General features: G+C 42.3%; 1 protein-coding gene across 2 annotated transcripts in view; it reads right to left on the reverse strand.

The window, feature by feature from the left end:
• RASA3 (RAS p21 protein activator 3) overlaps positions 1-14877 on the reverse strand; it is a 263439-nt gene that overhangs the window by 125547 nt on the left and 123015 nt on the right. For both annotated transcript variants that reach the window (XM_077814025.1, XM_077814021.1), the window contains exon 2: positions 11034-11151. In XM_077814025.1, coding sequence (XP_077670151.1) covers positions 11034-11110 — 77 coding nt within the window. In that variant the 5' untranslated portion in view covers positions 11111-11151. The remainder of the gene's footprint in view (positions 1-11033; positions 11152-14877) is intronic.

Raw genomic sequence — 14877 nt, forward strand, 5'->3', positions numbered from 1 at the left:
AGCGAATGGAAACATCTGATGCAAGCAAAGGCAACATCAATCTTAAGGACAACAAAATTAAAAGTGCAGTCTCTATCCTGGCTCGGTGTGGAGGGCGATGTTAGAGAGAGAGCCCAGCCTGCACTGGCTGCTACCCTGGAGCTTGACTCTCAGAAGTGGGGTTTCTGCATTTGACGTTGCCCTGCTCCACTTGTTTAGAATTCAGCACTTCCAAAATGCACCATTTCTGCATTCTCTACGGACAGAATCCCTCTTCCCAGCACCCACAGGGAACCAGCTACTGGGCAGGGTTGCAGCCTACTACTTTGTGAAAAAGAGGGCAGCTAGATGCAGGAAGAAAATGAGACGGGGTGAAGGCAATGGGGTCTGAGGCCCTCAACCCCAGCTTGCTACCTTTACGTGACCCCCACCCACGAGCTTAATGCTCCTTTGGGGCTAGATCCAGCTCCTGCCACTGATGTGAGGGCCCTCGGCTGCCACGCTGGGAGCAGCTCTGTGTGCTGAGAGTCTGGTGGTATTGGACAATTCTGGGGCAGGTCCCCGCAGCCTGAAGGCCTTGTGCGGAGGGAGCTCTAGGAGGAAAGGACCCACCAGCTAGGTTTGTCCCAGTCCTCTCCCCAGAGTTTCCCTGGGAAGCTTGAATTCCCCCCAGACCCTTACCCCCACCTTCTTGTTTAGTGACAAGGGGCGCATGCTAGGAAGGGGAGACCCAGTGGGAGGTGCAACTTGCATGATGCAGAGACTCTCCCTGAGCCCCTTACCCTGCTCTGTTGATACGCAGCACCATCCCAAGCCCTCCAATCAGTCCTCTTTGGGGCTGGGCTGGGCCTCCAGCTCTGTGATCCTGCCTGGGAGCTGGATCAGGGCTGGCCATGATTGCATGGGAGCATTACAACAGCAGCCTTGGCCAGCCTGCACCCTCAAGCCCCTGGGCCAGTGGGAAGTGTAGGCAGACCCCCACACCGTGTACCCCAACACCTCCACTCTGGCCTGAGGTCCTTCCCCAGTTGGGTTGGCTCCAGGAAGCTAGTCTAACAGAGCAGGTGTGCTGTTGCTGAAAGATCCAGCACACTTGTTCAGGTCAATGTGAAGATTGTGGACAGCCCCATAACCTCAGGGCACCAGACCTCCTCAGCCCCGGATGTGGCAGGGGTCTGATCTGGGGAAGAGGTGCATCCTTGACTCAGTGCCTGCGTGGCTCTGGCTGCCAAGGGGGCATAGGTGGGGGGTGCCTGCAGGAAGGAGGCAGGGAGTGACAGCTCTGGTGCATGAGGCTGGTCCTGGCTGGCTCCCCACTCTGGCCCACTGGCTATCATGGCATTCCACCAGTGTCACATGACATGACTATGTGTAGGCAGGGTCATCCTGCCCCACTCCCTTCCTGGCCCTGTCAGATGTAGGGCTTCACCAGTCAAGCTGGGCTGAGAGCTTTGGGGGTTGGGGGGGGAGAAAGGGGGGCTGAGCCCCCTCTAGTCCTAGCCACCCTCTACCTAGGAGGTATCTCCATTCCTTCTGCTTCTTCCAGTCAGGCACTGGAAAGCTGTCCTAGTAGGAACTTTAAATCTTTGATTCACTATAATACAACAGCACAACAGTGCTGTTTTGATGCCAAGAGAGGTTGACTGGTGGAAATGATGTAAAATTCTTGACAATGATTTACTGGTCCCACCTGACTTACAGAAATAAGTGTTAGATATCCCCAGTGCCCACTAACCTGGCTGCTCAAGTTTTTGAGGGGAATTTAGTGCTATTGAAAGGTGTAGTAAATATTGTTACTGGCCTTGTGATTAAGGCACTGGCCTGGGAAGCAAGAGGTCTAGATTGTGTGTGATACTGGGTAAATCACAACCTCTGTGCCTCAACTCCCCATCTGGGAAATGGGGATAACAAGGTTTCCTTTCCCGACCCCGTTAGCTGTTTAGACTGTACGCTCTTCAAGGCAGGGACTCTCTTGCTATGTACAATGGGGTTTATTGGTTGGGGCTTCTAAGCGCTACTGTAATACATGTAATAAACCAGTGTCTCTCCAACTTTCCAAACTATTGTACCCCTTTCAGGAGTCTGATTTGTCTTGCGTACCCCAATTTTCACCTCATTTAAAAATTACTTGCTTACAAAATCAGACACAGAAATACAAGTGTCACAGCACACTTTTACTGACAAATTGCTTACTTTCTCATATTTACCATATACACCTCTACCCCGATAGAACGCGGTCCTCGGGAGCCAAAAAATCTTACCACATTATAGATGAAACCACGGTATATCAAACTTGCTTTGGCCTCGAGCATTTCCATTATTAATAGTCACTTCCTGCCCCCGACTTACCCCTCAGAACCCCCAACCCATCCAACACCCCCCCGCTCCTTGTCCCGACTACCCCCTCCAGAGACCCCCCGCACCTAATCACACCTCCCAAGACCCCACCCCCTATTTAAGCCCCCCTGCTCCTTGTCTCCTGACCGCCCCCTCCAGAGACTGCCCCCGTCCCTAATTACCCCCAGGACCCCACCCCCTACCCAACCCCCCTGCTCCCTGTCCCCTGACTGCACCGACCCCTATCCACACCACTGCCCCCTAACAGGCCCCCGGGACTCCCACACCCTATCCAATGCCCCTGTTCCTCGTCCCCTGACAGCCCCGTCCCCAGAACCTCCGAACCATCTAACCCCTTCCCCCCGCTCCCTGTCCCCTGACCAGCCCCCGAGACCCTCTGCCCCTTATCCAACCCCTTCGCCCCGGCCCGGCACCCTTAACATGCTGCTCAGAGCAGCATGTCGGAGCCAGACACGCTGATTCGTCGGCGCGCACAGCCCCACCCCCCAGAGCACTGCTTTACCGTGTTATATCCGAATTCATGTTATGTTGGGTCACGTTATATCGGGGTAGAGGTGTAATTATAAAATAAATCAACTGGAATGTAAATATTGTACTTACATTTCAATGTATAGTATATAGAGCAGTATATATAACTGTATGAAATTCTAGTTTGTACTGACTTTGCTAGAGCTTTTTATATAGTTTGTTGTAAAACTAGGCAAATATCTAGATAAACTGATGTACCCCTGGTTGAGAACCACTGTGATAAACCACCTCCACATCAGTGAAGTTACCATTCAAGTAATTAGCTAAAAAAAGACACATGCAAAGTTCCTCACTATACAAAATGAAATGTTTCATCCATGTTTCAATTTTAAACCCTTTCATGTATATACAGAGTATATGAAAACACAGCTGGAAAAAATACAGGTCCCTCAGTGCAAGGAAACCTGAATTAGAAGACATTGGTGTAGATATGGCATTTTCCTGTCATATCCTTGGCAGACTTTATTGAATTAAGATTTAGTATTTTACGGATCCATTGTATTAAATGAATGGTTTATGTATTATTGTGGGCTGGGATTGTATATAACCTTTCAAAAGGGAGAAATGTGACAGATGTGGAACCTGGGGGTTCAAAAGATTATACTGAACAATGTACCAGACAAGAATGCACTGAATGCATCCGATGAAGTGAGCTGTAGCTCACGAAAGCTTATGCTCAAATAAATTAGTTGGTCTCTAAGGTGCCACAAGTACTCCTTTTCTTTTTGCGAATACAGACTAACACGGCTGCTACTCTGAAACCAGGCAAGAATGGTGTTTTGGAACAAAAAGTGTTAAGTCATTTTCCTGGGGAATATCTAGGGGGAAGCGAATGCAAATTCTCCACCTCCAATTATGCAAAACCACAGCCTTTTGAAGCTTCGCCCTGAGGAGTGGCCCATTGTCTGCTGATCACCTGTTACCTGACGCCAAGGTCAAAGGCCCAATCTGAAAAAAGGAAAGACTGAACTATTCATAGCTGGTCTGGTTCTGAATCTGAGACAGCCATGAAATTGTAACTGTGTGTGTGTTGAGGGGAGAACAGTTATGGGTTTTGAAAGACTGACACCTACCAGAGTCCAAAGCTGGAGTTCAGGGTTAGGTCTGGTAAGCTTTTTAACATACGTGTAAACAAAATGTTTAATATCTTTTTTCTGTAACGCTTTCAACTTAAGAATAAACATGCTTACTTATGAAGAGCTGTATGGTAACTTATAATTGCAGGCAATTACACTGTTCATAACTTCTGCAGAGAAAACAAAGAGCAGGTGCTGGCCCTTTAGATGTTTTGGCTTGCTAGGGATATCACAGTGTAGGCAGAGAACTGTGCAGCCTGGAAAACCCCTGGTCTCAAGGGAGAGACACTTGGACTTTGCCCAAAGGAGGTGATGGCTAAGGAGCTGGGATGCCTTCAAAGGAGCAATACAGGTGCAATTGCTCTGCTCTGAACTGCGACAATTGTTTCAGGGTGACAGGTGTATTCAACTTTATGCATATGCACCCCTCCCCCAACTGTTCTAATATTTCACGGATAATTGTAAAAAAAACATAGGTCACAAATAGGAAACAGTTTGTCATTTAACAGTCACAGTTCGATAAAAAAAATTTTAAAACAGAGGTTTTCACTTCTTTGCTAAATTGAAAAAACTGCATTCAAAGGTTTAAATTGTCAATAAAAGGTGAGGAGAGATGTAATTTTTGTGATTTGCTTTCATGGGTTGCAACACCCAAGACCCTGTTACTCAGAGACTGTCCAAGTTTTGACAACGAGCCCAACCAAAACATTAGAAATTGAGAATGGGAGCCAGAGTTGAAGCGCTGATTTAATATTTAAATGTTAAGCCTCATCATAGGCTTACAGGAAATAGTTTGCAACAAATCTAGTGGAGAGGTAAGCATATGCATCTTATTTATTCGGAACTGAACACAACCACCCATATCATTAGTGGTTGCCTTAGCCACACATTAACATCTAATTTATATGCGTTGGATCCCATAGCTCCCTCAAAACTTTGACAAGATGCCATTAACCTTCAAACTGCATGAAGGGCTATGACAGATGAAAACAACCTGCTGCACACAAGGCTGACAATGGTTCCAATAGGTGTAAGTAAGCAGTGCACACTTCCTAGAAGATGATCTGCCCACCTCCAGAAAAAGAACTAGACCTTCAACTCCTGTTGACTTTGACACACCCTTTTGTGGCAGCCATTAATCCATTCCTGTCCAGTGCTGCTGGCCCAGTGCCAATCTTGGATGAACAACAGCGTATCAAGACCAACAGCTATGTCCTTGCAGAGCGGCAGCAACTCTGGGATAGAGAGACAGGCAAGCTGATGAATTTCAGAAGCCCTAATTTATATCCACCTGTTTGTAACCTGGAAAGCAAATCCTAACTAGGCTTAACAGGCTACTCACTGGACCGGTCAGAGTGACTGCCACAATGCAGAAATTTGGCATAGCTCCATCTTACCAGGGTGATTACGGGGCAGCAATGCACACGAGCAAACATGTGGTGGAGGAATGCACAGTTAAAAGACTGGAGGGTGGACTGCAACCCCTCCCCCAGCGATGCAGCAGTTAGATAGCTGAACAATCTAGATACTGACTTGTGACACATATGAAAGAAGCAGCAATTTGTACAAACAGAGGCACTGTAAAGACATTGTTAAAAACAGTTTCTTTCTTGAATTTATTTTATTTATTCACTTATTGGGAGAATGTTCAAGGATGAAGGACAAATCCAACTGGCAGCAGATCGTAGAGGTAGGAGGGTATTGTGATAGTCAGCAGGGATGCTCTTACGAAACAGACAAACAAAAGCAGTAGCATGCCTTTACCCACCCTCAAAAAGAGATGGAGCTAAAGGTAGACGCTAGCTGACATGGTCAAGGGGGAAGAAAGGCTATTCCGGGACACAGGAGGAAAGCAAGAAAAGCCAAGAGCTGACTTGGAAGTAGAGGTTCCTTGGTCAACACTTCAGGATGAAAGGATTGTAGTTTCCCATGAGCACACTAACCTGCTGATTTCAGACTGGCTTTAGCCTACCACTTTAATTTAAATATGTCTAAAGACAGATGGAAAGTTGTTATTCCTATAATATAAAGGCTTATTTTCTCAATGGAAAATAATTATTGGATTAATCCAGTGAAATGACGTCAACTAAAACAGTAAGCCCTCCTGTGAAGTGGTTTAATGATCATCCAAGAGAAAAAAAACCCACCACCACCTGTGTAATTCCTAGTTCTGAGTAACAAGGTTACACTTGCTTGAATCAGGACAGAAATTAAGTGACAATTGCAAAATTACTTTCGTAAAACTATTTCAAGCTTTAGACGTGGCAAATTCTTAATTACAGCAAGAACTTTAGACAGCAACTTTATGTCATTCATTACTAACCAAATCCATTAAACTGGAAGGTGCTAACAGCTTCATGATAAAACACAATTGTCCTAACTATATGTGGCCATCAATCTACAATCTGTGAGGGTCAAAATCTACACTATACATTTTGCATCTCAGTCTCTCTTGCCCCAATGCAGAACATAAAGATCCAAAATAAAGTCACAAGAAAAATATTAAGTGCAGAAATCTTAAAATTATGTGGGCTAGTATTAAGTAATTTGAGAGGACAAATTCTAGGAAAATCAATAGGCCTTGTGCTCCTAAATCAGTTAGGCACTTTTGAAAGTCACACCTATTATCTATAATCTCAAGAGCTAAACGACTGAATATTTCCAATGTAAATGTTTCACATTTAAAATCAAGACTGAATGTTTTTCTAAAAGCTATACTGCAGGAATTTTGAAGTTTGATGGCATATGTTATACAAGGGGTCAGACTAGACGATCATAATGATCCCTTCTGGCCTTAGAATCTATGAATATGATAACAGGAGAAGTTTACTTTAGAATTTACTACCTAACTCTGATTCCATCACTGACTTACATGATAAATATACTTATGCAGCCCCCTCCACCCAGTTTTCTTTTTTTTAACTATAAGGTGACCAGAAATTTATTTTGTGGGGAAGGAAATCCCTTTCTCCGCAGAGTACACACATGCCTCAGTTTGAGTGATCATGGGTTAATTTGGTGTAAACTAAATGGAAGGATAAGCAAAAATATGTCTGCCACAAAGGTCCTTGATTTCAAAAAGACAAACTTTAAAAAAATTCATGGAATTAGTTAGGGAGTTGAACTGGACTGAAGAATTCAAGGATCTGAATGGAGAGGAGGCTTGGAATTACTTTAATTCAAAGTTTTAAAAACTGTCTGAAGCCTGCATCTCAAGGAAAAGGAAAAAAATTGTAGAGAAGGGTTGTAGACTAATCTGGATGAACAAGAGTCTCAAATGTTATTAAAAGAAAGCAGAAGGCCTATAAGGAATGGAAGAAGGGCTGGATGAGCAAGGAAAGCTACCTCTTAGAGGTCAGAAAACATAAGAAAAAAAAGCCAAAAAGCCATTAAAACCGTTAGTAAGAGGTTTTTTAGACAAATAAAAAGGAAACATGGAAAGAAGAAGTGAGACTGCTAAATGCTGAGCATGGGGTAGAAATTAAAGATAATCTAGGTATGATCCAACACCTAAACAAATACTTTGCCTCAGTTTTTAATATGGATAATGAGGAGGCTTGGAGAGAGTAGCAAGATGGCTAATGTGAACAAAGATATGAAAGAAGAAATTACCACATCCAGGGTGGAAGCTAAACTCAATTATCTTACTGGTACCTAAATTGGGAGGACTGGATAATGTCTGCCCTAAAATATTAAAGGAACTAGCACGTGAAATTGCAAGCCTAATAGCAAAGATTTTTAATGAATCTGTAAACTTGAGGGTCATACTTATGACTGGAGAACTGCAAATACAGTATCTATATTTAAGAAAGATTAAAAAGTGATCCAGGAAACTACAGGCCCATTAGTTGACCTCAGTTGTATGCAAGGTCTTAGAAAATACTTTGAAAGACAGAGTAAAGGACATAGAAGTAAATGGTAATTGTGATTAAAACAAAACAAAACATTGTTTTACAAAAGGTAGATCATGCAAGACCAATATGATCTCTTTCTTTGAGAAGATAACATATTTTCTAGGAAATGCAGTAGATCTAATCTACCTAGATTTCAGTAAAGCATTTGATACAGTTCCACATGGGAAATTATTTGCTGAATTGGAGAAGATGAGAATTCATACAAGAATCAAAAAGTAGGTAAAGAACTGGTTACAGGGGAGACTATTACTGGTCATACTGAAAGGTGAATTGTCAGACCGGAGGGAGGTTACTAGTGGAGTTCCTCAAGGACTGGTCTTGGGACCAATCTTATTTAACATTTTCTTTAATGACCTTGTCACAAAAAGTAGGATTGTGCTAATAAAATTTGAAGATGACAAAGTTGGGATGTATTGGGGAGGACTGGAATATCATACTAGAAGATGTGGAGGACTGAAAACTGGCATAATAGGATCATGATGAAATTTAAGAGGGTAAAGGTCAAGATCATGCACTGAGGGACTAACAAGAATTTCTGCTACAAGCAAAAGTGACAGAAACGACAAAAGAGGAGAAAGACCTACGTGTATTGGTTGATCACAGGATGACTGTGAGCCGCCAATGTGATGCAGCTATGAAAAAGGCTAATGCAGTCCTAATGTGCATAAGCAAGGTATTTCCAGTAGAGATAGGAAGTGTTATTACCAAATACAAGGCACTGGTGAGACCTCATCTGGAATACTGTGTGCAATTCTGGTCTGTCATGTTCTAGAAAAATCAATTCAAACAGAAACAGGTGCAGAGAAGGGCTATGAGTATGATCAGAGGAATGGAAAACCTACTTACATGAACAGACTTAAGGAGCTTGGCTTGTTTAACCTATCAAAATGAAGGCTCAAGGCATATATAATTGGTCTCTGTGAATATATCAGAGGGATAAACACCAGGGAGGAGAGGAGTTATTTAAGTTAGGGGCCAATGTTGGCACAAGAACAAGTGGATATAAACTGGCCATCCATAAGTTTAGGCTTGAAATTAGAACAAGGTTTCTAATGATCAGAGGAGTGAAGTTCTGGAACAGCCTTCCAAGGGGAAGGGCTAAAAACCTAACTTGCTTCAAGACAGAGCTTCATAAATTTATGGAGGACCTGGTATGATAAGATTGCCTACAATAGCATATGGCCCATCCATGAATGCGATCAGCAAATATCTCCAATAGGTGGATAAGGGATAACAGATGGGGAATGCGCTGAGTTATTGCAGAGAATTCTTTCTTAAGTTTTTGGCTGGTGGGCTTCGCCCACATGCTCAGGGTCTAACTCATTGCCATATTTGGGGTCAGAAGGACTTTTCCCCCAGGTCAGAATGGCAGAGACCCTGGAGGGGGCGGGAGGGGTCTCCTTCCTCTGCAGTATGAGGCACAGGTTACTTGTTGGTTTGAACAAGAGTAAATTGTGGATTCTACATAATTTTAAGTTTTTAAATCATGATTTGAGGACTTGAGTAACTCAGCCAGAGGTTATGGGCCTATTACTGGAATGGGTGGGTATAGCCTATGATGTGCAGGAGGTCAAACTAGATGATCATGATGGTCCCTTCTGGCCTTAAAGGCTGAGAGTCTGTGCCCTTAACTTGTTCTCTCTATATTTTAGACATTTTTGGGCCCCAACAGAAGTTCCACTCCTTGCTGTGAATCTGTACCTATTTCATTCCAATCTACTATTTTACTCCTGCCTAATTTAGTCATATTCTACACCAGTGGTTCTCAAACTTTTGTACTGGTGACCCCTTCCACATAGCAAGCCTCTAAATGCAACCTTCCTTAAAAATTAAAATAATTTTTTTATACATTTAACACCATCATAAATGCTGGAGGCAAAGCAGGGTTTGGGTTGGAGGCTGACAACTCACGACCCCCATGTAATAAACTTGTGGCCCCCTAAGGGGTCCTGACTCCCAGTTTGAGAACCCCTGTACTACACCTATCACACGGTACAGGAACACCTTAGAAGCCATTTCTCCCAACTTCCAAGCCTGTGTTTTAGGCATTGCCTATGTTGGGGATTTGTCCCAAAGTCAGCCACCACTGTAGTTTCACTGATGCAAATTCCTAGTGTGGACAGCCTATTGGCACTTGTCTCTCAAACTGGTGGTGAATTAAACCATGGCAAACTGCCCCAGTGCAAATAGCTCTTTTGTCTGTCTACACTGCAGGCAAGCACCAGTGCAGCTATAATCTGATAGCTACAGTTGATTCAGATGTTGAAGGTAGACAAGACTTTAGCCACAAGATCATAGATCATTAACAGTGGGCATAATAAGGAGCACTATCACCAAGGAGGCCAGTAAAGTGCCTGGAGAAAGAGGACAACTAGATTCTAATAAGGGGTCAGCATCCTAGGATCTGTCACTTGGGGAAAGATTCCACACCTTCCCCCCAGGAGAAAGCGAACAAGCAAGTAGGGAAGGCAGAGAAAAAAGCTGACTTCTGAAACCCCTTTTCGTTCATGCTTTGCCTGAATACCCAAGAGATCTGGTAGTTTCAGAGTGGCTGGAGGAGAAGGAAACACTCCCATTCACCACCAACTGCCTCTCAAAAGAGCAAAGCTGGCCAGCTGCAGGAAAGAGGGATCTCGGAAAACTTAGCACCGTACCTGCCATCTCAGGATTTCACTGAAACTGCTTTTCCCTTTCTTGTAATCTAGTTTCCCTCTCCCCCACTTTTGCACCTCCAAGAATGTGCAGAACAAAACCCCACTGTGGTTTTCAGCTCTGATATAGCAGCAGTTATGATAACAGTATAAAGGAAAAATCCCTGACAGTTGGATTAAATGGCACAGTTAAACTGACAGCTAAAAGGCATAAAGGAAGTTCAAAAGCAAGTATCCCAGGGAGCTGCATTAACTGTAACCTCCTTGGTAATGAATTATGTGCTTTCTCTCAGGACAAGAGCCTCTTCACACATAAATGATAAAAACATATAGTCAGATGCCAGTCCACGATGTCCATAATAATGCTCTTATTATAGTCCTACAATTTTAAAAAAAATCAGCTATGTTCTTTGGTGGGATGGAGAAGGATCTATTTGGAATACTATGGAAATATAATATAAATAGAAATGTTCTAGGGTGCTAAAAGAACTGACTGAATATATCTGCACACAAGAAATAGTTGTTACCATAGTGATTTCTCCACTATTTTGGTCCTGAAAACCTCCTCCTGGTCCAGGTTTACAGTACAGTAGCAATCTCTCATCTTGTTTGGCCCCGGATACGTAGGAAGATTTTTGGCTTCTCCTAAAGAAAAAAAATTCAAAAGCAAACTTTAAATATGAGCAGATATTGATGGTATATCAACAGTTAAATTAAAAATTATACACAACTTTTTTATTTGGCTGTACAATGCTTCCTACCAGGTCTTTATTTAGAAGATTATTTTCAGTCCTCTGACAGGAGCAATGCTCATGTAGAATGGCAGGCAGTGTGCTGCAATATGCCAATGGTAAGGGAAAAAAATTCAAAAGAACCTAAGTCACTTATGAAAATACAACTTTGCACTTTAAATCCTATTGACTTTCAATGAAGCTTAGACACCTAAGTCATTTTTGATAAAATAGAGTTTGGGATAAAATTTTCAAACCGCAAGAGACTGCAAATAAGGATTTTATCTACAGCTCTGCTACTCTCCAAGGTGTTAGCACGAAAAGTCACTTAAATGAAGCACCGGAACATGGAGTGTAATAACACTTATCTCATAAGGTGCTTTGAAGTTTAATTAATGCTTGTAAACCCCTTAAGATCTTTGGACAGAGGCACTGTTTAAGTGCCAGGCATTAAAATTAATTTGTTAGACAATATGCATTTGCTTATTTCAAAACTGCAACAAGAAACAATTACATATCATGCACCTAAAAGAATAGGGCTGGAGAATGGAGGATAGACAAAGACAAAGCAGTATAAAATTCAGATTTTTTTTTTTTTAAAACCCCAGGAAATGAGACTGGAATAGTAGTCTCTTCCTCTACTGGTCCATCAACAAGCAAAATTGCAAACTAAGATTGCTTGGCACAGTGACAGTCCAAACAAAAGCCTAGGAAAAGAAATCAGATAACTCTCCCCACAGCTTCATTGAAACACCTTAGCACCACTTGGCAAGTGTTTTGACTTCAAGGCCAAGCCCTAACTCCTCTGAGAGCTTAAGGAAGCCTTCACTCTGCATGTGCTCTTGTTTGCACTTCACTTCTATGGTACCTACAGATTGTTATCAGATGTCACATGCACTAACTAGAGCTTGCTCTACTGATAAGATATAAGGCAAAAATCAAGATCAGAGAGCAAAGCTTATTTTTGAACATAGAAGAGAGGAGTGAAATCTAAGCGACAGGAACAAGTGTAGCCTGTTTATCAGACATCTGCAGGTCAGTTTCAGTCCCCAGTTCCTGCATAGCTTCACTAACAGGACCAATTTCATTTCATCCCAATCTCATCTTCAGTCACACAATCTCTACAGGCTTTGGGCCACATTCAGAGCTGACCTAAATGGTCGTGTAAATGAATCAGCAAACGGATGCAACTTCCATGCTGATGTTGGAATAGATGAGTTGTAGCAGTAAAAGCAATTCACGGGAAAAGAAGATTAAGGAGGCTCCCATCTTCTACTTTAACAGGAAGGCAAAAGGTGGTTTAGGATGTAACATCTTTCTTGACCACAGCACAACCTGTGTGTCCCCCCTTGGGATGTAATTTACGCTCACTTACCATTTAACTTGAATCACAGCATCTCTGCATTTGACCATTAGAGTAAGAAAGCCACACAAAATTATATGCATTTGATCACCAAGACTAACACCTGAAGACTAAAATTTGTGATGTTAAATAATTTTCTACACTTAAAAGCTAGAATGTACAAAGTATGGAGTTTGACAGACTTTTAACCCATTATTTTTATAGCTGAAAGATGATAAACACAATTTGAAGTGTTACAATGTGGCCAATAAAGCTATATTTCAAGTTCATTTTATTTTATTTTTCTTTTTTTAAATTAAAAAAAGTTAACCTCTCTAAGACCGAACTGATGCCGCAAGGTAATGCCTCAGTGCACTCTTCCACTTAGAGAAAAAAAAAGTCAGGAGACAAGTTGCATTGGGTCTGTACAATTTACTACATCACAGACTATGTTCAAGGAAACTTTTTTTTCTCTCTGCCTTAGCCTCGCCTCCTCCAAGTCCCAGAGAGGACTTTCCTTTCTAGTTTCACCTTTAATCGTACGCTGGGCCAACGCCTGTCTGGCTGAAGCTCCCTCCAGAGGGCGTCAACAGGAAGCATCGTAGCAGGGTAATGAGGAAACCTCCCTTGTGGGGGCTGAGCATATTATGAGGAAACTTTTCAAATTTCAAGTTAGAAACATTTTTTTAAAAGGAAAAAAAATGTAGACTAAGTTTGTGAATTTTCTGCTCCCCTAAAATGACCTCTTTTCAGACACTCTTGATTTTTGAATAGTTTTCTGAGACAGACAATGTCCTCTCTAGTACTGTAACCCACTGAAATTCTAAAATAGCTAACTTTAATTTGAAGCCCATTTTGTTGCTTTTTAATACAAGAATTACAGTATAAAGATAAGGAGAATGCAGAAGTAGTGATGTATTTGGATTCTAATAAAAACAGGGGTTACTGGACCTCTGAAAGTTTTATTTGAGAAGGAAGACTCATCGGGACTGAAAAGTGCCGTTTATCATTGCCCTTCAGGGAAAGCATCCGAGATAGAGGCACAGAGGAAGAAGAGAGGGAACTTGTGATTTTTCTTCTTCCACTTCGAAGACCTTGACAAACCATGGAGGCTATAAACAAGGGACTAACTGATCATTCCCACTTACCAGTTATGTTACTGACTTAACTAAAGAGAGTCAACACAGAAATAGTGTGGTGTAGGGTTTAACTGAGACATATACCAATGACTATTTAGGGTCTTATATAAGAACAATAGTCTGAATTGTTTAGTGAGCAGTCAGAAAAATCAATCATCCAAGGAACACCTAAGGACTCTTAGCCCTCAAGCCAGACATTCAATGTCAACAAAACAAGCCCCCATAGAATTTCAGCTGGTTTATAGTGTCATTTAAACAAAATGTTCCTTCTTTGGGGTTATTTCACTATTGTCACAGGAGCTGACCAATTCTGTTTGCATTTGTTGGTCTAAAACAAAAGCACTGATTAACTCACTATGTTAGAGAGACAAAGTGGGGGAGATGATATCTTTCATTGGACCAACTTCTGTTGATGAGAGAGAAGTTTTTGAGCTACACAGAGCTCTTCCTCAGGTCTAGGAAAGTGACACTCAGGTCTGGGAAAGTGACACTCAATACTTTCCCCAGTTTCTTCTATTCCAGCTGCTGTAGACCCATTGCATTATGTATAGGTCTGGTCTAAAGGCCACTGAAGTCAATGAGAGTCAGTACTAGCAAAGCAAACTAATTATTCACATCCAAAATTAAGACATTTTGGACTGGCTCTGACACAGAGTGGACTGCAGTATTTGTGATGCTGACTTCCCCTGCTGGTATGGAGTGTAATTACAGCTTAAGCAAGAACTGCCCTCTCCAAGCAGCATAGAGAAAGTGGTGGTGTACGAAGAGATATCAGAACAGAGAAACACAATAACCTAGAATGAAGAGGGAGGAATGTGTCTTCCCAACTCTCATTCAGCTTCCCTCCTCATTCCAAAATTCATGAGTCCCTTCCTTGCTTAGGAAGAGGGATGAAGCAAGGCGAGGGATAAGGGCTCCATGGCAGATGGTGCATGAGGTGAAAGAGAATACTGCTTAGGTGCCTAGGGAGATGCAGCTGCTAAAACAGAACGAGAAGCAAAATAAGATTTTAATTTTTCTTTTTGTAGGTGTGGGAAGAGACTCCTAAACAAACATCCAAAAAGATGGTCCCAAAAGAAAAAAATAGCTTAAAAATAATTTTCGATGTTTTGAGTCATCTAACATTTATCTGTTGAACAAAAACATATTTTGCACTATT

The sequence above is a fragment of the Eretmochelys imbricata genome, chromosome 1, assembly GCF_965152235.1.
Source record: "Eretmochelys imbricata isolate rEreImb1 chromosome 1, rEreImb1.hap1, whole genome shotgun sequence".
Classification (NCBI taxonomy): Eukaryota; Metazoa; Chordata; order Testudines; family Cheloniidae; genus Eretmochelys; species Eretmochelys imbricata.